This window comes from Mirounga leonina, unplaced genomic scaffold (assembly GCF_011800145.1).
Source record: "Mirounga leonina isolate KUSES-001 unplaced genomic scaffold, KU_Mleo_1.0 Mir_173, whole genome shotgun sequence".
Taxonomy (NCBI): Eukaryota; Metazoa; Chordata; class Mammalia; order Carnivora; family Phocidae; genus Mirounga; species Mirounga leonina.
In genome coordinates, this window is record NW_023270447.1 from 57271757 (window position 1) to 57298121 (window position 26365).

The window sequence follows — 26365 nt, forward strand, 5'->3', positions numbered from 1 at the left end:
GTTGATTAAATTTTTAAAAATTAGGCAATAAGCATGTATGAGTTCTTTAACCGGAGGTTTTCTTTAACCAGAAACCATTCCCAATTCACAGACGAGGGAGCGGAGGGCCACAGAGTGGAGGGAGCTGCCCGGAGGCACCCAGCCAGAAGACAGGCCGAAGCTGCAGGGCTCTCCAGCTGGCACAATCCCTGAATGTGTTTGACACTGTGAGTTGTCAAAGTACTGCTTTCCTGCAGACTCATTACCACTTGGTAAATACAGAAATTGAACTCGCTCAGGTTCAGAAACCCCTGCCTCACCCAGATCACCTAGGACACCGGCTCCCAGCTTCCCACCTGGCCCCCTTCTCCCACCAACCCCCACATCGGCCAGGGCGGCCTAGTCTCCACAATGGTCTGTTAAGGCAAAGATCCTGTAGAATGCCCCAGTGAGGCCCAGAGAGGGTGATCACTTAGCCCAAGACCCTCAGCTGACCCTGTATCTCCCAAAGGACTAGAACCCAAGGAAGAGTCCAGAACCTCAGGCTGGAAGAAAGAAGGGCTCTCACAGAGGCAAGAAGTAGCATCTGGAATAGTTTATGCTTTTGGAGCAGGCGTGCAGTCATTAGTCGAGCTTTGGCATGTTTGGGGGCAATAACTGCATATTTTCTCCAGGATGCATTGTGAACCGCCTTTGCTCAGAATGTAATGAGTATGATTCCTAGGAGGGGGGATGTTTGCGCTCCTCCCAGGCCTGCTCTTCTGCCGTCTGCTTGGCGTTAGGCTCCCTGCCTTCCTATTTTTAGACAGGTCCAACAGCCTCAGGACCAGCCTCTGGATGCAACTGCAAGCATGGCTTCCCTGGGGGACCAAGGGCCAGTGGGGCGGCCTGCGAGGGAAAGGATCATTTGCTCCAGCGCTTTACTGTGGCCAGGAGTCACTTCTTTCCTCCCCGTTCAAAGACTCCACCCTAGGGATTTTCCCAGCTTAAAAAATGGAGGTCTTGTTATTGTTTTTTTTCTCCCCGCAGAAGTTACGTGGGTGGAAAATACAAATAAATTCATCCCTTGTGTCCCTTCCCTCCAGCCCCAGGCTGCCACTTTCCCTCATTCTCCTTTGGGCTCTTACAGAGTTAGCTGCTTCTGCCTGGAATGCCCTTCCACCTCTCTCTGCTCCCACCCCTATCTGAAAGACTCAGCTCAGGCCACCTCCTCCAGGAAGCATTTCAAATAGCCCTGGGCTCCTTCCCTGACTTCCCTACGCTCCTGTGCTTCCCTCCGACACAGCCATTACCACGCTCAGTATGAAATGCTTGTTCGGGGCCCCTCCCGACTCTGTAAGTCTCGGGAACTGGTGGTGTGAGTTATTCCCCTAGCGAGACCCCCAGCATCCAACAGAGGGCCAGGGACAGAACAGATGCCACGCAGTTGCTGACTAACGGACTGACAGATGAAATGAAGAAATTGATGGATGCAGTAATAGAGCATCAGAAATGAAGGGGCAGGCTGCAACCCCAGCATTTTATAGGTCAGGATTCTGAGGTTTACGCAGGGAGGAGCAGTATTATCTGGAGTTGTTGCTTGCAAGCGACAGAACCACCAACTCAAACCAACTTAAGAGAAATGAGGAGGATGCACTGGCTCATAACTTATGGTAAAGATGAAACAGGATTTGGCGATGTCTGGGAACCAAGTACTTGAACATCCTCTTCATGCTGGCTTCAATTTCAAAGACCACTTCCTCCATGAGGTTGGGGACCTGGGTGTTGGCAGCTTTATAGTCCCGTCCTTACAGTTCTGTAAACAGAGACAAAAGAGCTGCACTTGGGGGGGGGGTAGCCCCAGAGAAGCCCTCCGAGGGATCCAATTTGGGACACGCTCTCCCCTTGACAAATAACTGTCAGAGGGGGGCAGATCCCAGCTAGAGGAGAAACAATTCCCCCAAACACATGGGGTAGCACAGCCATGACCATGGGGGGCGGTGGGGATATCACTGTAAGCTGGGAGGCTACCCCGATTTAAATCTCCTAGCGTCAAGAGCATTTCTGGAGCATCTCAGGACCCAGCCCATGTTAGGCATTCTCAGGCATGCTATCTTATGAGAACTCTGTGAGGTGGGTAGCATTGCTCCCATTTTACTCCCAGGTGAGAAAGAAGAGGTTCAGAGAGGGTAAGTAGTTGGCCCAAAGTCCCAGAGAGTTAAGGAGTCCAACAGAACACTTAGTCCCCCCTCCTCTGTGTCCAGTGAAAACCGCAGCCCAAGAGGGGAAGGACTTGCGTGAAGTCACAGAGTAGGTGGGTAGGATAGTCATGAGCATTTAGTCACGTTACATTATAGATATGTAATCGACATCTTTGGGCTATCTGCTCTGCTCATGACAATGTCCCTTCTGTCAGAACAGCCCAGCCCCCGATCCCCATGACTATGGGGAAGTAGGAGTAGCCTAGCAGCCTTGTTAGTACTATGTGACCATTCTCCTTCCCAAAGCTGAGTGGGCCAGAGTGGGGCACCTACTTCAGTTGGGCCAATCACCTTCTCTTGGGATTTGGAGATGGCTGGACCTGTCAGGTGCTGTGAGCAGTCATGTTGCCCCTCCTCTGGTAGAGGGCAGAGAAGGCCAGCCTGGGAAGAGCCAGAAGCAGAGAGATACGTACACCCTGGATCGCTGAGCTGGGTAAAGTCCTTTCCTGCGTTAGGTTGCTTGAGATTCCAAGTCCCTTGTAATCACTTCCCCTTTTCTTTGTTTAAACTGACTCAAGTTGGATTTCTTGTTGTAAAAATAGCATCCGAATATAGCATGTAGCAAAACATTTACTGGAAAGGGAATCATTCCATGAAAGCACGGGGTTACTTCAGTCATTTTAGGTGGTCTGATGAGGCCATTGGGGGCTGGAGTGGTCAGGAGGGTGTCCCCGGAACAAGCAGGACTCCTCTGTCCTCGAAGGATGAGATTCGTGTAAGCAGGGAGAGACGAGGTGGAATGCTTCGGAGGGGACGCTTGAGATGATGCAAGGGAGGCTGATCTGAAGGAGTGGAATGTGTGACCAAGCAGGGAGGTAAAGTAGCAAACAAGAAAGCTGGTGGTCTTCTGGTCCTGGGGAGGAGGCTGCTCTCCTGGGGAGGAGCCATCCAAAGCCATCCAAGGTGTTGGGCGGGTGTAGGGAGGGATTGGGAAGATTAAGCGCTGGGAGGGTTTCTCAGGCCTGGTTACAAACCAAATCACTGCGGTGACAGCAATGATGTCCCCCGGGGCTCTATCTAGCTTGACGGCGGACAGCTCCCCATTCCCTGCCCCGCCCCTCACTGTGCCTTTGCCTCACTGTGCAGTTGCCTGGCCTAGTCTACCCTTCATCCACTCTCAGTGCAGCTCAAAGGCGACCTTATCCTGACAGCCTTTCCTGTCACTCGCCCCCACCCCCCAAAGTGAAATCCAGACTCTTTTTCTGTGGATTCCTCTACTGTGTAGCTTATGTTAGACTGGCCTGTGCATCTGTTGTCCCCACTGGAATGTGAGACCTGAGGCCAGCAACTCAGATGGGATTCACGGCTTCCCTTAGCCCAGTGCTGGGGCTGGCCCACAGTGGGGACAATTTGCTAAACACCTGTCCCTACCCACTGTCCACACTAAGCGCGGGGAGAAGTGATGTGTCTGCTGCCTCCTTGCCAGCCTCCGTTCCCGACTTAGCAATCAGGAGAGAGAGCAAGGTTGGAGGGGGCAGGGAGCTGTGGCGTGGGGCGCTGCGTGTGGGTGCGCAGCGTACGGCCCAGGTACGGGTGTGTGTGGCTACGTGTAGGGAGCGCTCCAGGTCGTGAGTCAAGGAGGGCCCCCGAGAGCAAAGCGGTTGGCAGCGTTACAGGCCCAGCTGTGTCGGCCACCCCCGGCCCCCACTCTTCATTCTAGTCACATGGTCCTGTGGGTCACAGGCATCGGGCCCAGAGGCTGACGGACTATAGAGTCAATAGCTCCAAAGCCAACCCAGTTTGGCCTGGAGCCCAGGAGGGCCTGGGGCACAGTAGAGATTGGTCTAATCTTCTGTCAGATGGTGCTCCCGAAAGATCTGGTTCATCTCTGTTAACCTGTAGTTTTACATCGAGGCTAATTAGATGCACCCTAAGGCTCACAAGGGGGCAGGAGAGAGATGGGCACAGCCAGATGAAGAGACCAGCTGTTAAAAGGTTTGGCGAAGAAGAAATGAGCTGGAAATGAGTGAGCACTTTCTGTGTACCTACGGGCTCCAGCTCTGCTACGTATTTCATCTGCTCCTCCCAACAAGCCTGGCAGCTGGTCATCCCTTCTCCGTCCTATAGGCAAGGAAACAAGTCCCCAGGCACTGAGGTGGCTTGCCCTGCGCTGGATGACTGGGAAGTGACCCGGCGGGGACTTGAACCCCACTGACAGATGGTCGTCTTCTCATCAGGGAGTCCCATTGTCTTTAGAGGGTGTAGAAGCAGCACCCTTTGCTCCCGAAGCTTCATGGCCCCAGACCTTCAGCCCCCTGCTTGTCAGCCCCCCTCTTTCACAAACAGCTCTCCGCAGGCTGGCCTCCTAGACGACAGTCAGATCACCCTTGTCACAACTGCCCCTTTCCCTCCAGCAGTTAGTCCCGCAGGTGACTCTGTGTCTAATGTCTGCCTCTGCCATTGGACTCTAAGTCCCCCAACAGTAGGGGCTTTATCTTTGTCACTGCTCTAACCCCATTTGTTGACTCACTCAACAAATATCTATTGAGCACCCACTCTGTGAGAGCCACTGTGCTAGGTGTTAGGTATTCACTAGTGGGGAAAAAAAATGATAAAAATCCCTGCCTTTTGGAGCTTACCTCCAGTCATAGACAGAAGACCAGTAAGTCTTATAGTGTGTTAGGTCTTCGAAGGTATTAAGCATGCTAGACAGAAATAAAGTGGGGGGAGGGGTGATAGAAAGAGTGGGGGTGTGATTGTATGTAGGGAGGGCAGGAAGGGCCTAGAAGGAGATAAGGGAGGGAGCCGTTTGGATATGTGAGGGAAGGGCATTCTTGACAGTGGGAACAGCAAGTACAGAAGTGCGGAAGTGGGAGGGTCCCTGGCATTTTCCAGGGACAACAGCAAGAAAGCCAGCAAGACTGGAGCAGAGTGTGCCAAGGGGCAGGGCAGGGGAACGCACAGGGTACCATAAGGGCTTCCCCTTCCTCTGAGTTGGGAAGCCACTGGAGAGTGATGGACAAGTATGTTGATCTGACTTAGGCTTTAAAAGGACCACTCTGGCTATTGTGGTAAGAATTGATAGTTTCGACGCACATTAGGGATTTAATAGGTGTTTTCGAATGAATGAGCAGAGGGGAGTGAGAAGGAAGGAAGGAAAGAATTGCTGTGGAGGGGAGAAGCTGGAGAGGCAAACCTGAAGGAATCTTCTGACCTTGACACTCAGTGCTTCTGAGTCTAGTTAGGAAGACGTGAAAGAGAACGAATGTCCACTGAGCCGAGCTGGCCGGCGATCTTAGTAAATGTCCTGGGAGGTCATAATACCTTGTCAGGGGAAGGGTGCGACTCAAGCGCTGGTGGCCTCAGAACTGTGGGCTGTGGCCCTCCATGGGCTAGGGACAGCCTGTGTGTCCCTCAGCTCCTGTCCTCTAGCTCAGATGGTGCAAGTGGGTGAAGCAAGGTTCCTGTCTCCTCCTCCTGGACCTCATCTGACCCCCAGGGCTGTTGAGCCTTCTTGCTATGATTGGTACCTGCCTTGGGTGGTACAGTGACAGAGGAGGGCTGGGAGCCAGCCTGCGGTGATGCTGGCGGCTGAGCGTTTGGAGTGGTATTTGGCTGGGGCCAGGGGGCTGTCCGGAGTGGCAGGCTCTCTGTGGGCAGAGGCCCGGATTCTAGAGAGCCAAGGCCAAGGCGGGCCAGGAATTCCTTGCCTTAATTTTTGCCTCTAATTCCTCCCAGAAATGAGGCATGTCAGTCTTTAAATTCTCGGGTTTTTATGAGGCAATTATGGTGATTACTATAAATCTCCCGTGTGTTGTTTTCAAAGGGGCAATTAAGTGGAGGAGCCAGGCACCATTTTCGTTTCTCATTAAGTGATTAGGGCTTGTTTGGCAAATCCCAACATCTGTGGCTAGAGGCAGGCTCTGCGGAGCTTGACTTGGGCAGCGCATGGCCTCCACACACAGGAAGCATCTGGCACCTCCCTTCTGCCCTGGTTTCTCCGAGCCTGAAGGAGTTGGAGGGGCTCCTTTCATTGTGTAGATGAGGAAACCGAGGCACAGAATGGGGAACCAATCCACCACTACCGCACCACCAGCAAGCAAGAGAGTCAGGTTCTGCCGTCCGGAGAGAGACTAACCATTACGCCATACTTGCCATCTAAAGGGGTCTGCTCCTTCCAGAAGCAAAGCTGGCTCCTTCCTTAACATGGGGTCATTTTTTCCACCTGATTCTTCTTTCTCCTTGAACAACCGCTAGTGTCAACAATATGGCAGACACTGTTGGTGTCCACCCAACGGTCATTCCCATCCTCCTTTGCCTTTGCCTACCTCCCGCTAAAGAGACTGTGCAAAGCCTGTCTTGTGGTTAGGAGAGGCTACGTGACCCAGTTCTGGCCAATGAGATATGTGGGAGATTTTTCGGGGGGACTTCTGGGTAGATTCTCTTCCTCTTCTAGTTACTCAAGAAGAAAGCCTTTGCTCCATACTTAACTCCCTCACTTCTGTTTTACCTTTGGTGTTTTGTAGTGCTCCTTGGGGTGAGGCAACCATCTTATAACTTGAGGCAACAAACTAGAAGAAAGCCAACTCCTGCAGTCATCTATTGCTATATAATAAATCACCCCCCAAAATTCAGTATCTTTTTTTATTATTATGTTATGTTAATCACCATACATTACATCATTAGTATTTGATGTAGTCTTCCATGATTCATTATTTGCGTGTAACACCCAGTGCTCCATGCAGAACTTGCCCTCTTTACTACCCATCACCAGGCTCACCCATCCTCCCACCCCCCTCCCCTCCAGAACCCTCAGTTTGTTTTTCAGAGTCCATCGTCTCTCATGGTTCATCTCCCCCTCTGATTCCCCCCCCTTCATTCTTCCCCTCCTGCTATCTCCTTCTTCTTCTTCTTCTTTTTTTCTTAACATATAATGTATTATTTGTTTCAGAGATACAGTTCTGTGATTCAGTCTTGCACAATTCACAGCGCTCACCATAGCACATACCCTCCCCAATGTCTTTCACCCAGCCGCCCCATCCCTCCCACCCCCCACCACTCCAGCAACCCTCACTTTGTTTCCTGAGATTAAGAATTCCTCATATCAGGGAGATTATATGATACATGTCTTTCTCTGATTGACTTATTTCGCTCAGCATAACACTCTCCAGTTCCATCCATGTCGTTGTAAATGGCAAGATCTCATTCCTTTTGATGGCTGCATAATATTCCATTGTATAGATATACCACATCTTCTTTATCCATTCATCTGTCAGTGGACATCTTGGCTCTTTCCACAGTTTGGCTATTGTGGACATTGCTGCTATAAACATTGGGGTGCACGTACCCCTTCGGATCCCTACATTTGTATCTTTGGGGTAAATACCCAGTAGTGCAATTGCTGGATCATATGGTAGCTCTATTTTCAGCTTTTTGAAGAACCTCCATACTGTCAAAATTCAGTATCTTAAAGGAACAATTTATCATCTGTCACCATTCTGTATGTTGACCAGACTCAACTAGATGGTTCTTACTTGAGGTCTCTTATGTGGTTGCAATCTGATAGAGTTGGGGACAGCAATCTTCTAAAGGCTCAATGGGGCTGGATGTCGTGGATGGCTCACTCACATAGCTGGCAGTTGATGCTAGATACCCCATGGGAGCTCAGCTAGAGCCCCTGACCAGGACACCTGCATAGGGATTCTCCATATGGCTTGGGTGTCCCACAGCATGACTGCTGTTTTCCAAGGGCAAGTGTTCAAGCACTAATCATTTTAAGAGGCCCAGACAGATGCTACAAGGCTTATGATGTAACCTTGAAAGTTCAAAATGTCATTTCCACCACATGCTATTGGTTAAGCTAATTACTAAGGCCAGCTCAGATTGAAGAGGAAGAGAATTAGACTCTCTCTCTAGGAGAGGGAATGGCAAAGTGACATTGCAGAAGACCAAGTGGTGTGGGAGATATTGTTCTGTCATCTTTGGGAAATGCAATCTACCACATCCACACCCTGAAGACCATGATGTGGTAAGCTGGAAAGAGCCATGGTCCTTTTTATCTATAAGCCACGCACTGGTCCTGGGACTACCCTTTCTGGACTTCTCAAGTAAACAAATAATGTCCTAAAAGTTTAAGCCATTGTGAGTTGGATTTTCTGTCCAAATTTGGAGCAGGAGGCAAATCTGATCAGGGAAGACTTCTTGGAGAAGGTGGGACTTAAACTGGACATTTCAAGACCATCTCAAGTTCTTACACTATGGTATCAAATACGCCTAGATTTGAGTTCTATTTCTGCAATTACTACTAGCTGTGTGACTCTGAGCAACTCAGCCTCTCTGAGCTTCAATTTCCTCATTTATAAAAGAGGCATAATAATAATATTTGCCTCTAAGGCCCTTCTGAGAATTCAGTGAGATGACACATAGTAAGAGCTTAGCATGAGACCTGACGCATAGTGATTTTTAAATGTCATTTTATCATGACTATTTTATCAGATTATTAATTGAGAGGCAGAAAAGCAACCCAGTTGGTTTTGTGTGGTTCCCGATGTTGTCACTGAGACCACTGAGGGGGAAGTGTCAGGAAAGCATTTTGTGGGAGACATAGCTGCCTCTGGATGTGCCTCTTCCATCTCTGGGGCCAAAAGCAGAGCTGAGGGGCCCTGGGAGAAGCTGGACTGTCCTGTACAGCTCAGTGATGGGGAAGAGGTGGGAGTGGCCTATAAGTTGGGAGCTAAGGAGAAGAGCCTATTTTGGGACCCCAAACAATAGCTAAGAGCAGTCTATGAGGCCCCCCAACTCTTCCTCTATGGAAACCTGAGGTTGGGATGGGGAACAGTCCTCTGCAGGTAGGGTGACCAGTTTGCCCTAGTTTGCCCAGGACTTCCCAGTTTTAGCATTGAAAATCTCACATCCTGAGAAGCTCTTCACTACAGGGCAAACCAGGATGGTTGGTCAGATCCTGTCTGCAGGGGATCCTCTAGGTGGAGCCCTCCAAGATTCAGGGAGTCCTGTGTCCCAGTGTAAGGGATAACATCCCGGCCAAGTAGTCTGTCCACTGGAGGCCCTTGATGCAGAGCCACCTCCAGGCCACCAGGCTTCATAGCCCTTATAGGTCAGGGACAGCAGCGGCCCCTCAGTGATCACAAGCTGCATGTCCAGGCCTGGAGACAGAAGGTACAGTATGGAGTAACAACAACTTCTCTCCAGCACAGTTGGCCTGTCTCAGCTCTTTGAGAGATTCACTCTTGTGCTATTATCACCAGTGAGTAACATGAGATCATTTTAGGGCTCAAGACGTGTAAGAATGGTGCTCAAGCCTGAGACATAGCTTTCCCAAATCAAGCCATAGAACTGAAATACCACCATTCACTCTTTATTTGTGAGGCGTGAAGCAATAGGTACTATGTTCCCAGAAGCTCTCACCTGACATGCACACTTGGAGTGAAGAAGTCTACAGTCCTTTCCTGTGGAGGAAAGAGCATCGAAAGGTGAAGAAGAGGTGCCTGAAGCTCAGGGATAAGGGAGCAAGCACAGGAGTCCTGAGGCACGCTTTTGAGGACCTCACAATTGGGCCAGTGTGGTAATATGAGGGATAGAAGAAAGAGCCAGGGCTGACATGTCACTGGGGATGATACCCTGATGGCTCATCTTATTTCCCTTTCCCTTGAGAGCCCTCTAAAATGACTGTTAAGAAATAAAGAGGATGTAAGCCCACAATAATAAAAATAATGGGTGAGGTACCACCAGTAGGGGAGACGCTACAACAAATTTCAGGACAACAGAAAGCAGATGGAAGAGTGGTAACTGATGCAGCAGGGCACAGAAAGCCTTAGCACAGAGCATGCAGAGAAGACACAGTCAAGGAAAAGAGGCAGGCATCCTTGACAGAACCAGCAAGACACAGAGCTCAAATCAGCAGATGAAATGAAAATCTGTACCCTGGACAGGGCCTCCCCACACCTGGGCACAGAGCACCAAGAGGTCAGAGTCTGCTCTTTAGGTGGGAGCAGGCAGTTTCTGGAGAAATCTAATGTCCCCAGAAGAAGGACCCTCATGTACTGGCCTTGGGGTGGGAATGGGGGGAGGAAATCCTCTGCTGTAGCAACTGACTGACCACCTCATCCACTAAGGCATGCCAGCTGATCAGTAAGCTGCTGAGTTCTTCATTCTTAAACATGAATGGACAGCCAAAGATTACCACACATTTGAGGAAAGCCTCCAAACTGAACGTAAGACAAATAAAATGACCTCAGAGGAAATGGAAATGATGCAAGGAACAGAGAAGAATGAAAAAAAAGTTTACACTCTATTAATAACCTCACAGAGATTCAAGGAGGTATCATATCCCTAAAATAAAAACTGGATGGTATAAAGAAAAAGAACCAAACAGCTCTTGGAAAAATATATATATATTTATATTATATGTATATATTAGGTATATAAATATTTTTATATTATAGGCATATATTAATTATGTAATTAATTTATATATTATGTAAATAAATTATATATAACTTATATATAATATAAATCTATATAATAGGAATAGAATGTTTTCAAGCTCAAGAAATTTTTCAGAAAGTGAAATAAAAAGATGAGGAGGTAGAAAACAGGAAAGAATGGGGCTCCTGGCTAGCTCAGTCCGAAGAGCACGCAACTCTTGATCTCGGCGTTGTGAGTTTGAGCACCACATTGGCTGTAGAGATTACTAAGAAAAGTAAATAAACTTGAAAAAAAAAAGAAAATATGACAGAAAATATAAGCAACATAAAGGATCAATCCAAGAAGTTAAAAATCCAACAAATGGGAATTCTAGCACAAATAGATACCAGTGGAGAAGAGGAATTATTTAAAAGTCACATAAGAAAATTTCCCATAAACAAAGTTCATATTAAAAGAGTTCGCTATGTGCCCCCCAAATGAATGACAAAGTGACCCACACTCAGGAACAATATCCTGACATTTTTTAACACAGGGATTAAAGAGAAGATCTAAAAGCTTTCAGAGGGGAGAAAAATGAAAAGAAAAAAGGTCGCAAAGGAATGAGAATGAGAATGGCTTCAGAATTCTCAGCAGCAACATGGGATGCTAGCAGTCAACAGAGAAATACTTCCAAATGCTGGCAGAGCAGAGTTTTCAATCTAGAGCTCTATAAAGGCTGAACTGTCAATTACTGGGCTAGAGTACAGACATGTGGAGCCATATCAGGAGTCAGAATATTTATGTCCTATGCACCCTTCCTTAGGTGATTACTGGGAGGGTTTTCTCCAAACATGGAAATGAGCCATGGAAGAAAAAAGACTAAGTTCCAGAAAAGACTAGCCGCCGACCCCCCCCCCCCCCCAGTGCAGAAGCTGTGAGGGGAAGTCAGGCTGACAGGTGTCCGGCAGGTGGAGACACTCGCAGAGGAGACTGGAGTGGGAGAGTAGGGGGCCTTGAAAGGAGGTCTCTGGGAAGAGAGGGAGGCTGAATGAGAGACTGGATAAACATGAGGGAGAGATAAAGGCAGTAAGGAAAAGAGGAAAAGAAAAGTAGTGTAAGAAATAAAATGCCTTCTAGGGGTGCCTGGGGGGCTCAGTCGGTTGGGCATCTGCCTTCAGCCCGGGTCATGGTCCCAGGGGCCTGGGATGGAACCCCGCATCGGGCTCCCTACTCAGCAAGGAGTCTGCGTCTCCTTCTACCTCTGCTGCTCCCCCTGCTCGTGCTCTCTCTCTCTCAAATAAGTAAAGTCTTAAAAAATAAATAAATAAAATGTCATCTAGTAACTACTAGCTCTGCAGTGACTGATACTAACACAATTACACAAAAAAATTTCTTAGTTTCTAAAATTTTGGATGCATCTATATGCATTCTATCTTGGAAGGGGCAAGTGGAAGGGAACTGAGCCCAGCGCCTAGTGCCAAGAGTGCCCCATGACCAATAGTCAGCAAGTAAACAGACACTTCAGTCTTACAACCGCGAGGAATTGGATTCTGCCAAGAGTTTGGTAAGCTTGGAAGTAGAATCTCTCCAGAGCCTCCAGATGAGAGCCCGGCCCAGCTGGTTTCTTGATTTCAGCTTTGTGATATTGTGAGCAGAGAACCCAGACTTCGGAACAACTGTAAAGTAACACGTGGGTGTTGTTTAAAGTTGCCAAGTTTGTGATGATTCGTTACACAGAAATAGAAAACTAATACATCTGGCATGTCTGCCCCCAAACTCCTATTTTATTTGTTATAGGAGATGTTTTGGCCTAGTGGTTAAACTGTCAGATTGCAGGCAGGCTGACCTGGATTAGAATTGTTCCTCTATGATGGTTAGCAGTCACAAACACAGTAAGCAGTCAATAAACAGAATTGTAACTATCATTTTATTCACTTTCTTTGTTCAGCTCTTACTCCCTCTGACTCCCTGACTCCCTGCCTCACTCCTCTGGAAGTTCACACCCTCCCCTGCACTTTGTACTTGCTGCATGAAAGCAGGTCTCATGCTATACTGGTTAAATGCCCTCTCCAGACTATTAGCTCGTGGAAGGGCAGAAATCCAGGCCTGCCACAGCCCCTGTCGTGAAGAAGGAGCTCTGGGAATGTTTATGGAGACGGAACATAGAGAAACTTCCTAGAAGTCGGAGCCACCCAGTGAGGACAACTGCTTAGGGAGGGATGAGCAATCTGTTGCTAGGGTAGCTACCTGTCAGGGATGCTGAAAAAGACTGACTTCATGACACACTAGGTCCTTCTACCCTAGCTTATGTTTTGAAGCCAGGATTTATTCCATAGACCCCCGGGGCGGGGGGAGGCGGGGGGGAAGCCGGGAGGCAGGAGCTGGGTGTGGAAGATCTCTCCAGCTAGAGCTGATGGGGAAGTTGTTGAGTTGGGCATTAACTCACTCAATTATTTTAACATGGATTGTTAACTTTGGTAATCCTGCCCTGGGAGATGCTATCTCAGGCTCTGAAAAAGAGATGAGATTTGGACAGCTGCTCCCGGGGGGAGAAGCTTTTGGTAGAGGCCACATTATGATTAAGACCTGACAGATCAAGTTCCCAAGAAGTCTCAGGACTGAGCAGGGGGCTCTGAAGTATGTTTGTTCAGCTAGGAGGGAGGCGGGAGGAGGGGTTGTGGCTGTTTCAGTGGTTTGGGAGAGGGAAAAGGGGGGAATGCGTACAGTGGATCCCAGGAGGTTGGGGCTGGAAGTAAGGTGCCTCCCAGCTCTGTGCAGGGAGCCGGAACAGGGAGGTGCAGGCTTGTGGGCCCAGAAACAATCGACAGGCTGGCGGAACCCGCGGAAGGTGGATGCACGATGGATGACGGGCGCCCCTTGGTGGCCACACTGAATAACCACACCTGATTCCAATGAGGCTCAGCCAGTACCCAGCTGTTTCACTTCCCTCTTGCTCACACAAGAGACCACTTGTTGCAGTGAAAATGATCTGTGTGAATGCAGCTGTGTCTGGGGTTGTGGTCTGTGTGCTGTGTTGCCCAGCTGGGTAGGTGTACACGTGTACATGAATTTAGGCATGTGTATTTGTGTGTCTCAGAGTATGTGTACTGGGGCCAGGGATGGGGCATTGTGAGCACTGGAACCAGAAGGTGCATCTGTATGTTTGTATGCATGTGTATCCGTTGGTACCATGCTTGTGTCTGCGTGGATGTGTGTTAATGTAACTTTTTGGGCCTTGGCTTTCTTTTCTGTTACACATTGAAATAGTTAAGCTCCATAATCTTATTGTTTGTTTAAAGTTCGCTCTTGGATGAAGGCCTGTTCCAGAATAACTAGCAGATGCGAAAAGCATCCATTATGTATTTTTGCAATTAGCCGAAAACCCAGAAACTTTTCTTAAATAACAGACACAGTTCTGTGGGTTGCTTATTGCTAGGAGGCGCCTCCTCTCCCCGGCTCAGGCAGGCGGGCTGCCGGCCCAGCCCTAACCCAGGCCAAGCCAGGGAGGGTTTGCAAACTGTCCCTAGTGAGATGGAAAAAACCATTAAGGGTTCAGAATAGAACTCAAGGGACAGCTACAGCAAGGAGGAAAAAGAGGAGAAAAAGAGGAGGGGGTGAGGAGTAGAGCAGCCTCCAAAATCTGAGAAGCCTTTGTCAAACTGCCTCATCCAGCCTAGTAGTTAGCCTGGTCTGGACTTGACTAAACAGACACAAGTCCACATTCTTTTACCTGCCTTTACAGTTTGTCCATTACATTTCCCCCCCTTGTCTTTGCATGTTCCTGTCTCCCATTGTTTGGTACACGGACGCCCACCCTGTCCAGCTGGGCGCATCTCCCCCACCCCTCACTCATCCTGCCATGCTTTTGCTAGTGCTGTTCCTCTCCTCTGATGAGAAGCAGGCACCTCCTCACCACCAGCAGCATTATCCCCAAAGAACTTTGTTGGGTACCTAACCCAGACACTGGGGAGGGGTCCCGGGAGGCAGAAAACAGACGCTTAAGGAAATTTCTCAGTGTTTGGGTTCCTATGGGAAGGCACAGGCTTCCATGATGTTCCTCAGCCTTTCCTCCCTGGTTCTATGGACAGGGAGCTCTTCTGTGTCCTGGGTTTCAAGAGGGCCCAGAGAATGTGGCTGGGGTTCCAGGTGGACCTCAGACTTAGATAGCTACAACTTGAACAGGATGGTCCACAAGCCATAGAACCTAAGGGCTGGAAGATTCTAAAACATCCTGCTGAGTAGGCATCCAGGCTTGCTTGCACACCTCCAGTGATGGGGAACTCACATCCTCAGTTATCCTAGTTCACTGCTGGCCAGCTTTTTTTTTTTTTTTTCCCCTAAGATTGTGTTTATTTATTTGACAGAGAGAGCACAAGCAGGGGGAGCGGCAGGCAGAGGAAGAGGGAGAAGCAGGCTCCCCACTGAGCGAGGAGCCTGACACGGAACTCTATCCCAGGACCCTGGGATCCTGACCTGAGCCGAAAGCAGATTAACTGACTGAGCCAGCCAGGCGCCCTTGCGCGGCTCTAAATTTAAAAGGACTCCTTTAGTTGCTTCCATGGTCTTATCTGTGCCCTCAAGCCCACATTGAACACATCTACAACATCTCCCTTCAGAAGTCTGGACAGTGAGAGCAGCCCCCAGGGCTCTCCTCACCTTTTAAGACAGTGGCAGCTGGTGAGCTGAGCCACCTACATTGTCAAGTTAGTACCCACCTGACAACTTTTTTAGGGAGAGAATATTTGTGATCTTCTCCTAGTCCTTTTTCCTCTCCTCCCCCTGACCAACCCAGGAGCTTCAGGAATGGCAGACTAGGCAACTGTTTGACTTGTGAGCTCTCATTAGGGTTGTTATCAATTTGTCATCTATCCAGCACTAAGTATCTACTCTATGTTAGGCACTGTGGATATAAAGACCAAGAAGACTTGCTTGGTCCCTTGCCCACAAAGATGCAAGACTGGGAGTTTCCAATATCAGCTCCGGTCACTATTTAGTACGGTGATTCTCAAAGTATCAGTATCACCTGGAACTTTTATAAGAAATGCAAATTCTTGGACCATACCCAGATCTACAGAACCAGAAGCTCTGGGGTGGGCCCCACAAATTGGGTTTAACAAGCCCTCCAAATGATTCTGATGCACTTGAAAGTTTGAGAACCACTGATTTAGATTCACCTGGGGAGTCTTTAAAATGAAATTAGAATTTCTGGGAGTGGCACCAGTTTAAAAAAAAAGGTTTAAAGGACATTCAACAGATGTTCTGCACATCAAATGAAATCCTACTAAATGAGTGACTCTGGAGCATCACAAGATACGACTTTGCCTTTCCCCTTTCCAAGTTGTTGTTAGGAATGACAGTGGATAAAATCATGTTGGGGTTAATTAAGGAATGTGTGCTGGAAGAAAGGAAAGCTGGGTTCTAGGCCTAGTTCCTCTACTATCTGGAGGGCTTTTTTTTTTTTTTAATATTTTATTTGTCAGAGAGAGAGAGCACAAGCAGGGGGAGTGGCAGGCAGAGCAGGCAGAGGGAGAAGCAGATTAGATTCCCTGCAGAGCAAGGAGCCCAATGTGGGACTCGATCCCAGGACCCTGGGATTATGACCTGAGCTGAAGGCAGATGCTTAACCGAGCCACCCAGGCGTCCCTATGTGAAGGGCTTTGAGGAAGACACGTCCTTCAATATCCAAGAGAATGTATTAAGAATAAAACGTATTAAGAATCTACTCTGTGGGCGCCTGGGTGGCTCAGTTGGTTAAGCGACTGCCTTCGGCTCAGGTCATGATCCTGGAGTCCTGGGATCGAGTCCCGCATCGGGCTCCCTGCTCGGCGGGGGGTCTGCTTCTCCCTCTGCCCTCTTCCCTCTCGTGCTCTCTGTCTCTCATTCTCTCTCTCTCAAATAAATAAATAAAATCTTAAAAAAAAAAAAAAAAGAATCTACTCTGTGCCAGGTCAGTAAGAGAATACAGAAATACAGCTAAGATCTCTAAAATTTCTTTCCCAAAGACTCCATGCATCAAGAACTATGATGCACACCCATAGAGGAGAAAATAGGCAGAAAGCCTCTCCTCTTCTCTCCCAGTCCAGTAAACAGAGTCAGTGAAAATGCTGAGGATATACCATAGTCTTACCAGGCTTCCAGTAGAAATTTATACTAAGCAGTTTCAGATCTGGAGCATGAACCAGAAACTGTCAAAGTCTTCATAAAGCAGAAATTTTCTAAGTCATAACACAGGAACATTAAAACAAAGGTACAATAGGTCAAAAATCAACTAGACTGAACTATGCGTGGGTGGTTAGATTTTTCACCAAAACATTGTTTTCTGGTCCCTATCTCTCTCTCCTGGTTTTCCTTCCAAGATAGTCAGTCACACTTTAAGTCTTCTCTGAGTTGTGTGCTACAAACAGAGGGAGGCTGATGAAGTCAAAGATTCCTCTTATCAGCATCCAGTCTCCAGGAGGAATGAAAATGGAATCCTAAGGAGAGGCCCCTGGGTGGCTCAGCTGGTTAAGCCTCCAACTCTTCATTTCGGCTCAGGTCATGGTCTCAGGGTGGTGAGACTGAGCCCCGCGACGGGCTCTATGCCAGGCATGAGGCCTGCTTAAGATTCTCTCTCTCCCTCTGCCCCTCCCCCCTCTTCCTCTTTAAAAAAAAAAAACAACACACAAAACATAAAGAAATTGTTGGTAGACCCAAGTAGGATCCAAAGTTCAGTGATGTAACTTGTAGCTATGGCTATAGCCAAAAATAATTTTCCTTTTCAGTTTATTTTTTCAAGAAATATTTATTGAGTGCCTACTATGTACAGCCATTGGGAAACAGAGACGAAAACAGACATTTTTGCTCTCCTGACACTTAGAATCTAGCAAAGGGGGTCATTGATAAGTAAACAAAGTAACCTCACAAACAGCAGATCTGTGCAATAGGGAAAATAAACGAGGGTAATAGGCTAGTGATGAGGAGGCATGGGCTACCAGAAAGACAGGAGGCAGATCTGGTAAGACCCAGAGGTCTGGGGTTCCAATTCAAGACTCACAACTATTTAGCTATAAAGATTGTTGGGTAATTGATTTGGATTCCTTGGGCTGCAGTTTAATCATCCATGAAACAGGAAAATTGCCATCCCAACCTACATAATTTGGAAAGCAAAATGAGATCACAGGGCTAAAAGTGTGCTTGCATTAAAGCACCATACAAAAGCACAATACAGGTAAGAAACCACTAGACTTGAGCTTAACTGGTGAGCTTGAGGGCAGGGACTGTATTACTGATTGTGGTATTCCTAATTAATTTGTCTCAAACATATTTTGAATGAATGGCCAACCAACTTTTTGTAACATCATCATTTAGTGCTCTTGCCGTTTCTTGGTCTGATGACAGACACGGTGCCTAAGGAAAATGTAGATTTCCTGTAACAAACTCTCTGATCTCAGTCAAGGGCTAGCATCTCTGAAATGTAGCTGGTTAACATGATCAGTTAGCTCAATTAAGATGGCAGATCCTTGCATTAATGTGATTACAAACTGTAATAATGCCTCCTGTATGAATCTAGCGGTTATTCCAGCAAATGACCAGTCTGTGTATTGTCATATGAAACAATGATTTAGCTGATGACTGTAAATTAAACAGCTACTTCAAGTCACATACACAAGCTGAACTCACAAATATCCATTAGAATTACTCAAACCGTAAGTTAAGGATAAATGAAGACAGACGGTGTCAAGGGAGTCACATTCTTGAAACCCACTTTCATCAACAAAATTCTCCTGAAGAGTAGTGGGAATGTGGCCTACGATCATGCAAACTGTGGGCAGATGAAGAAATGGTGTTGGTAGGAGTGATTATGGGCGGAAGAAGTCTCCTACAAGGGCCGCCGTGGATGAAGGAGAACTGGGCTGAACCAGCTCCTGCTTCTCTACACAAATGGCTTCACTCCCCCCCTCCCCCCCCCCCCCCCCCCCCCCCCCCCCCCCCCCGCCCTCAGCCCATTCCCTCCCCTCCATCTCTGAATCTTGCATGAGCACGCAGCAGCAGCCTCAAGGCCAGGAGCACGGAGCACGCCTCCCGCCGCTGAAGAGCACTTACCAGGGCTCAGTAAAGGCCCCGAACAGAGGAACGGTCTCTGCTCCGTCATGTTTGAGGCTGCATAGGACACAGACACTCTGACACAGAACCTGACACCAGGGGGATTTTGATGCAGCTGTTTTTAAAATGGCCATTGGATAGGAGTGTTTTGACCCCACATGAAAGTTGAACATTAAACCTCAGCATTTTTCCCCCCAAACACGTAAACAATGCGTCTATTGGAACCACTCTCCCAGGTCAGGATAGGATAATGGTAGCGCCTGTTGTGCGCTACCTGGTGATTAAAAAGAAGACAGGTTTCCATTGTGACAAGGCTATTGTGATGCAGCCTTGAGCAATCACAGAGAACTCGGGCCAAATTCTGACGGCGGCTGTGGAGCCACTTGTGAAAATGTTTCTCTATAAAACTAACGAACAACCTACAGTGAGCCATGCCCAACAGCTTCGTGCTTCCAAGAACTAACTGCTGAACCAATTCAGTGTCTTTTCCCTCTGGTTCTGGAAGCCTTTGGAGCCAGGTGCTTGTGGGAGGGCCACTTCCACCTAGAGCCTTTAGAGGGCTGCAAGGGTTTACAGACTGGCAAGGAATCTGAGCCAATTCAGGGGTTTTCTTGGAAGTCCATCTGGAGTCCACTGTATCACTTTCCCCCCCTTAATTTCATAGAAGCAGCTACTGAGAGTATATTTCGTCCAGGAAGCCTCCTAAAGGGTAGAATGAGAATATTTCCAAAGCTCACATACATATTTTTTGAATTTTACTTTCTTTTTTTAAATGTGGTTCCTCAACCAAAAGAGAATGCATCTGCTGTCTATGCAGAAGGCTGCTTAACTGCTTGATTCCACTGTGTAGAAGACACTTTTTAAAGTTGGTTTGGATTATCTACGTTAGGGTTGAGGTGTGGTAACGTACCTCTGCAGATGTGCAGATGCTTTTCCTGTGGTCGGTTAGGGCATCAAAGGCCAATGTTAGGAAGCTGCATAAAGTAACTTCAAAATGTATCCTAAATAAAAAACAATTTTCTGTGGCTGAAAGAACCTCACTTAGAGAAATGTTGATTTATGACCCCTGTCTCCCCCTAAATAGGACAAAATAATTAAACCATCTTCTCTTATGCCTCGGTCTTAGGAGGACAAAATCATGAAAGAAAAGCCTCTTTAAAGAAGATGGACTCAAGAAAACCAGGTTCTGCTCTGATGAGCAGGGACAGCAGGGACCCCATAAAAATCTGAGCCCTGGTGATAGCCTGGAGCTGGTATAGCTGACCAAAGGTATAGGGTGACAACCAGAAATTCAACTTCATCCTTTGGCTCTCCCCAGGACAGGAAAGCTGGTGACCTGCAGAACATAACTGAGACCCAGAATTAACACCACAATCACAATAATCACACCCATTCAAAGGAAAGCATACCTGGATCCAGAGACTACTTACACTGGAGTCAGGGGTGAGGAAATAAAGGGATAGGTGATTAGGACCATTTTTTACCTTTTTCCTTAGTACACAATAAATGAGCTTCCTTGCTTTCATTAGAAAAAAGAAATGCTTAGAATTAAGGCACATTTAATTTAGCTGAAGCATGCAGGTAGGCTAGGGAGAAGGGAAATAAGTTATGTCATAATGATTATTAGCCAAAAGAAGACATCTGAAGGTCTACCCACATCAGGATGTTAGTTTTAGGTAGAAAACTTCTATCAGGCAGAGAGTATGTTTACAGCAGCACCATGGCTAGTGCAATTAGTACGTGTTTGAAGATGAAGGACCAAACCTCCACGGAAAAAGTTCTGACCTACTCTGGCCAATACTTTCAGCCACTATTATCTCCAGAGACCACTGAGTGTCAGGCAACCACTCAGATTACGTGGCAAAGCCACAAGCCCCCGAAACCCTGCATCCTGAGATGTTGCTGGCTGCCAATCTCCCCCTGAAAGAGACAAGCAATTGATGCTGCAGGTAGGTAATAAAGTATGCTATACTCGTGCTTCAATCCAAATTACTTCTTAAAGCAATGGGATAAAGTCATGCTTTCTACTTAATTCAAATATGCAAACATAATACACAGAGCAGAAAATTCTCCTGGATCCTGAACTATGATTTTGCCTTAAACCCACATGTTAAATACATGATACTTCTCGGTCTTTCAATATGCTCCAAAGAACAAAAATCTGAAAAAGCAAAGGCCATAGCACAAAATTTATTAGAATTATTTACCAAATGAGTCATACACATCCAACATCACTGAATGGAAATAAGGCTAATTAATTAAAAAAAAAAAAAAAGGCAAGGCTTCCACTGGGGTCTTTCAAGAAAGTCAAAAACTTCTTGGTTACTGTATCTTTAACAAATGGAATAACTAAAGTAATGAAGTCAGATGTATCTCAGTCAAATCCTAAACTCAATATTGCCAACATGTTTTTCTACTCAAAAGCAAACAATAAGCAAAGGCTCATAATTTAGTTATTATTGTTTCTTGGTTTCTGTTCTCAAATGCCACAGAAGGATGTGTGATGAAAGGAAGCAAAGCACCTAGTCTCAGCAGTCTTCTTAAAAACCTTAAATTTGCTTTCCCGATATCAATACAAATCTTTAGATTCCCCTATCTGATGAATTTTTTCACTTATTTAAGTAGGAATGCTCTAAAAACCTTAGTCTTTACTCTTGTTTCATACTGCAGTTGTTTGATTAAACCACCAGGAAAGTCCCTCTGTACTGGCTGGACTAAATCACTAGATAAGAATTCATTACAATCTCTTCCAAGAAACCAAAATAATCTCAATACAAATTTTGGTGGCTAATATGTTACAGTACTTACAGATACTTTGTTTCTTAATGGCAAGTTTGTTGAAAAATGTATCATTAAGAAGTGAATTTCATAATACACATAGAAATAAACGAACCTATTACAATGTAAGAACATTCATAAATTGCACTCACTATTCCCAATGACTTCATACTTTTTTTTTTTAAGATTTTATTTATTTATTTGACAGAGAGAGACACAGCGAGAGAGGGAACACAAGCAGGGGGAGTGGAAGAGGGAGAAGCGGGCTTCCCGCCAAGCAGGGAGCCTGATGCAGGGCTCGATCCCTGGACCTGAGATCATGACCTGAGCCGACGGCAGACGCTTAACAACTGAGCCACCCAGGCGCCCCTCTTCTTTTTTTTTTTAAAGTAAACTATGTTCAATGTGGGGTTTGAACTCAAGACCATGAAATAAAGAACTGCATACTCTACCACTTGGCCAGCCAGGTGCTCCTATTCCCAATGACTGTAAATATAAAGTCTAATTACACAAAGACAAAATTCCTTACCTGATTTAAGCTTGTATACCAAATCGCATACATGCTAAAAATGAGAAACATTTTAATAAATCTCACATTAAGAACCTTGGAAGTCACTCTGCATTAGTAATGGCAGAAAAGATAAGAGAAGGAGAAAATCAATTTCTCAGAGATTTTTTAAAGGAAGAATGGATTTAAGGGAAAATTCCTTGGGACTCTTTAGCCTTTTCTTTTATTCTGTACCTTTCAATGCTTCAACATGATGCCAAAAAAGAATATACTAAATAAAAGTAGCCAGGAAGGAAATCAAACATTTATAAGATATATTTATTATTTTTCTGACCAAAGTGCAATGATTTTTAAATCTCCTTAAACAAATAACTGAAAAAAAGTATTCAAGAAAATATAACACAAATGGGAAATTAACCATTAGATGTTTTTACTTCATACGAACCCTACATTTAGTCTAGAAAACAAACAAAAACACTTTGAATGAAGTGTTACTAAAATGCTAACCAAATCATTGACCATAAACCTCATACATGCATTTCAAGGTTCCACTGCTAGGAATTCTGTTAAGATCAGTTTAATCACTAAGAACACTACATAATAGAGGACAGGAACACAGGTCATTAGATGTGGTCCCTGCCCCTTACCCTCAGATTTATGTCAGAATAAAGCTGACAATTCTGCCAGGCTCTGAACCCCCAGTGACCCCCATCCCAATCCCTGGAAGCAAAGAAGATGCCCTGTCACACAACTTTGTATAAGTTGTAATAAAACAAAGCCTAAGTTTTCTTATCTTTCTACAGGAAATGGTCAATTATTTGATAAATACTAAAACACTTCTAGGAATTCATTTTATGAGTTCGTTTACCAAACACATTTTGCAAGAACCGACTACACAATAAGTTCCTTTGGAATTTGGTCCACAAATTCACTTAACAGGTTGGAAATTTAAAACCTGCAAGAAAACAAGGAAGTGGGGAATCCCTAATCCTAACATGTTGTAATTATTAAAGGGATATACAGACATACTAAAAAGTTTTGCTCACAGAAGGCACAAACTATAAAAGGGATATATTTTTTTAGTAAAAACAAAGAACTAAGCTGATATCCTTCTTTGTTTTGTGAGCACCATAGCTAAGATGAAGTCAGACCCGAATTCACTGTCTACTCCTATAACCAAAAAAATCTAAGATAAAAAATTTAATTTGTCTTACTACATACTTTCCAGCCATTAACTGAGATGTAATTTTGAAAGATTAAAATTGCCTTAAAAAGGGGTTGTAATAGCAGCTATCAAAGCAATATTCAAGCATGATTCTGAGGATGCTTTCAGGTTTAGAGTTAGCCTTCTTTGTCAAAAATCTTCATAACTTGATCAAAAACCTGTAAAGGACAAAAATAATAGTAATTTAAAAAGAAGGCATTATTAAAACACTATATGGCTTAAGTTCCTGTTAAAAAGTCAATTTTCTATTAATTTTCAAGATGTATCATTAAAATATATATTGTAATTCCTTGGTTTCATCTATCTTACTTTAGACAGTAGTATGTAATATCATAAACACATATAAAATTGTGAACAAGTGCATTCAATTTTATTAGTGTTTTCAGGACAAAACAAATTTCTTGATCAGTAGCAATTACTGGATAAAATGTAAACTGAAGTGGCTTATTTTTCTAGTTCTGGTTCTAAAGCACTAAGTTCCCTGATATATCACCTCACCTCTAGGGGAAGGAGTAATGGATAAAAAACCAATAGAACTATGTGATAAACAAGGAAAGTCCAGAAAGGAAGACTCAGGGAATCAGGGCAAGAGGAGCTGGACTGAGAGACACTAGAAAGAGCTGCTGGGCACTGAAAGCTCATGGATTTTCAGAGGCAGAGAGAAGGGCTGGGTTTGGAAGCCCTGAGCCCCTGGAGCTCTGTGCTCTGTGATGAAGAGACAGAAGCAGCCTGGGGCCCTTGAGCTAAAAGGACTCGCCATTACATTAGAGATTTTAAAAAATGAACGTGGTCCAAATCACAGTTCTCAAAATGCCAATTTTCCAGTGCTTGAGAAGAGGTTTGGAATTAATAAACCACCCACTTCTTGTGAAGAACAAGTCTGAAGTTGTAAAATCTATTTTAGACGCTATTCAAAAAAGAGAAAAAAATCTCATTTTTCATTTAGTCTCCAGGGTCTTGAAAAGCAAACTAATCTGTCAGATCTCTTTTTCTCCTGCCTACCTACCCCCTTGCCCCATGAAATCACATTTTTACTTGACTTTTCTTTTAAGGCAAGCTAGGGATACTCACTTCGTCAACAGACTTAGAGGCATCTATTTTCTTGACTTTCCCCATTTCTTCATATAAGTCAATAATTGGCTTTGTTGACTGAAGATAGGTCTGAATTCTGCAAAAGCAGCAAATAATGTAAGGTTCTAAGTATCCACCCATTCTCCCCCATGTTATAGGATTGCTCGGAGCACAACCCAGATCTGACCCAACCGACTCCCTTACCATCTTCTTAGACCAGATATTTTACATATTTAAGCATGCCATTTTCTTTTTCTGGGCAAACTGAGGCAGGTATTTAATCTGTTCCTCAAATTCCAAACTGAGCCTAAGGTGGCGATGTGTAAAATCTGCAGAGTACCTCTTCTCCAAGCTCTCTCTGTTGTCATCACTTCTACCACTACTTTTTCCCCTCTCAAGGCATCGTTCAATACAGATCTAAAAAGAGAAATAAATAAAAAGTTATTACAAAAAAAAAATGTGAATTTGCTATTCATGTTTGCCATTCTTTTAACCTGAAAGGAGAACAAAGTTTGAAGAGATTACAAAAAACCCCCTACATTAAAACTAATTTGTCTAATTCATTAATCAACATGCAAAGTCCTTTTAAATTTAAACATGTGGTTCAATTTATATAAACTAGGTTAAATAAGTACAGAGCATAATAAGAATTCATTCATGACTCAGTTTTTCCTGTGTACTTTTTTTAAAACCGCAATAAAAAGAAGATCTGTGTGTGTATGCTTCCATCTAGGACATATTATTAACTTATTAGGTATGAATTACATGCCTCAAACTTTGTTCCATTTGCTTACTTTTTGGTAATTCCATAAATATCCAAATATTTAAGAATCAACAAATTTGCATTTGAATAAAGTATCCCTTGTTAATCGTGAATAAACATTCCTTAGTTATAAAGCTGCGGTAACATTCTAAAGTTCACTTTGAAGAATAAGTGAAAACATATTTTTGGGGGTTGGAAAAAGAGAGTTAGATTTTAAAACAACTCAAAGCTGCAGCAAGTCTCTCCACCAGAGGCACATTTGCAATTCAACCCAAGAATAGCCAACTTCCTTCAAGGCAGTACTTTAGATTCTTATTCTTTCAGGCTGTTGGCATTAATTTAATGAAGTTATATTACAGCTGTCAAACAGTCAGGTCTTTTAATTAAATGATCCTGAGAAATTCATTTAGTTATTCAAAGGTATGTCTGGGTATGTTATTAGAAGTACCAGGAAGAAAAAGAACGCTTTCCTGCTTTTTTCAAGAAGAAAGGTATTTTACTCTTAGAAGATAAAAATCAAGCTATCTTTTTTTCCCCCCCAAATCAAGCTATCCTATATGTTTCTTTAAAATAGAAAGTTTTCCCAACTTCCCCAAAATGTTTCCCTAACATCCTAAGGCAATACTCTCTGGTAAGAGTGCATACCTAAGAGGTAACAGCGCAGCTTCATTACCTAACATTATTGTACAAGTCAATTCTTACTTAAAAACAAAGCAAATACTTGTTATCTTGAAAATAAAGCAAATTTTAGGTCCACTACGTTGCTGATGCCAAATAGTTTTTAGTAGTCCAACAGCAAGACAGTGCTGTTCCATCCATCCAATTTATTAGTTCAAAGTAAAACTGCTGCCAATATAAAATGTAAATATAAGTAAAAAGTCACTTTGTCTTTCTCTAATAGTTGACCATCAATTGGTTAAAGCCCATGTGAGCAGATGAAGGTCTTCATTACCTCATTATTACAGTCAAAAAACAGAACGAAAGACACATCTGCCTTCCCATCCATGGTCTTGTTCCAACCTTGAAGGTTGTCTTGATTTCTTGGAAACCCATCAATCAAGAATTTATTCTTCTGAGCATTGGCAGCCATTGTCTGATCCATTTCCTAAAAGAAAAGAAGATTTAGGTTCAACAGGACATCAACAAAATGCAATTTCTCTTTTTCTTTTTTTTCAGTGTTAACATGTTTAATAAAAGCATATGCTAGGTACAAAAGTAGCCTAACTGAAGGAGTGACTAGTTTTACAAGGTTTATGGGGTGAGGGTGTAAGAAAAGGTTTGACTCAGGAATGATGTCCATTTGAGGGGGTATTTGAAACAATGAAGCATAAGCAGAAATGTAAAAAAAAAAAAGC

The 26365-nt window shown here is 44.9% G+C and overlaps 1 protein-coding gene across 1 annotated transcript in view; it reads right to left on the reverse strand.

The window, feature by feature from the left end:
- Positions 1-22311: 22311 nt before the first annotated feature.
- The window catches only part of CMPK1 (cytidine/uridine monophosphate kinase 1), a 38448-nt gene continuing 34394 nt past the window's right edge, over positions 22312-26365 (reverse strand). Inside the window, exons 3-6 of the mRNA XM_035018616.1 lie at positions 25963-26115; positions 24588-24664; positions 24248-24344; positions 22312-23334 (exon numbers count right to left, since the gene is read on the reverse strand). Of these exons, the coding sequence (XP_034874507.1) occupies positions 23293-23334; positions 24248-24344; positions 24588-24664; positions 25963-26115 (369 nt within the window). The 3' untranslated portion in view covers positions 22312-23292. The remainder of the gene's footprint in view (positions 23335-24247; positions 24345-24587; positions 24665-25962; positions 26116-26365) is intronic.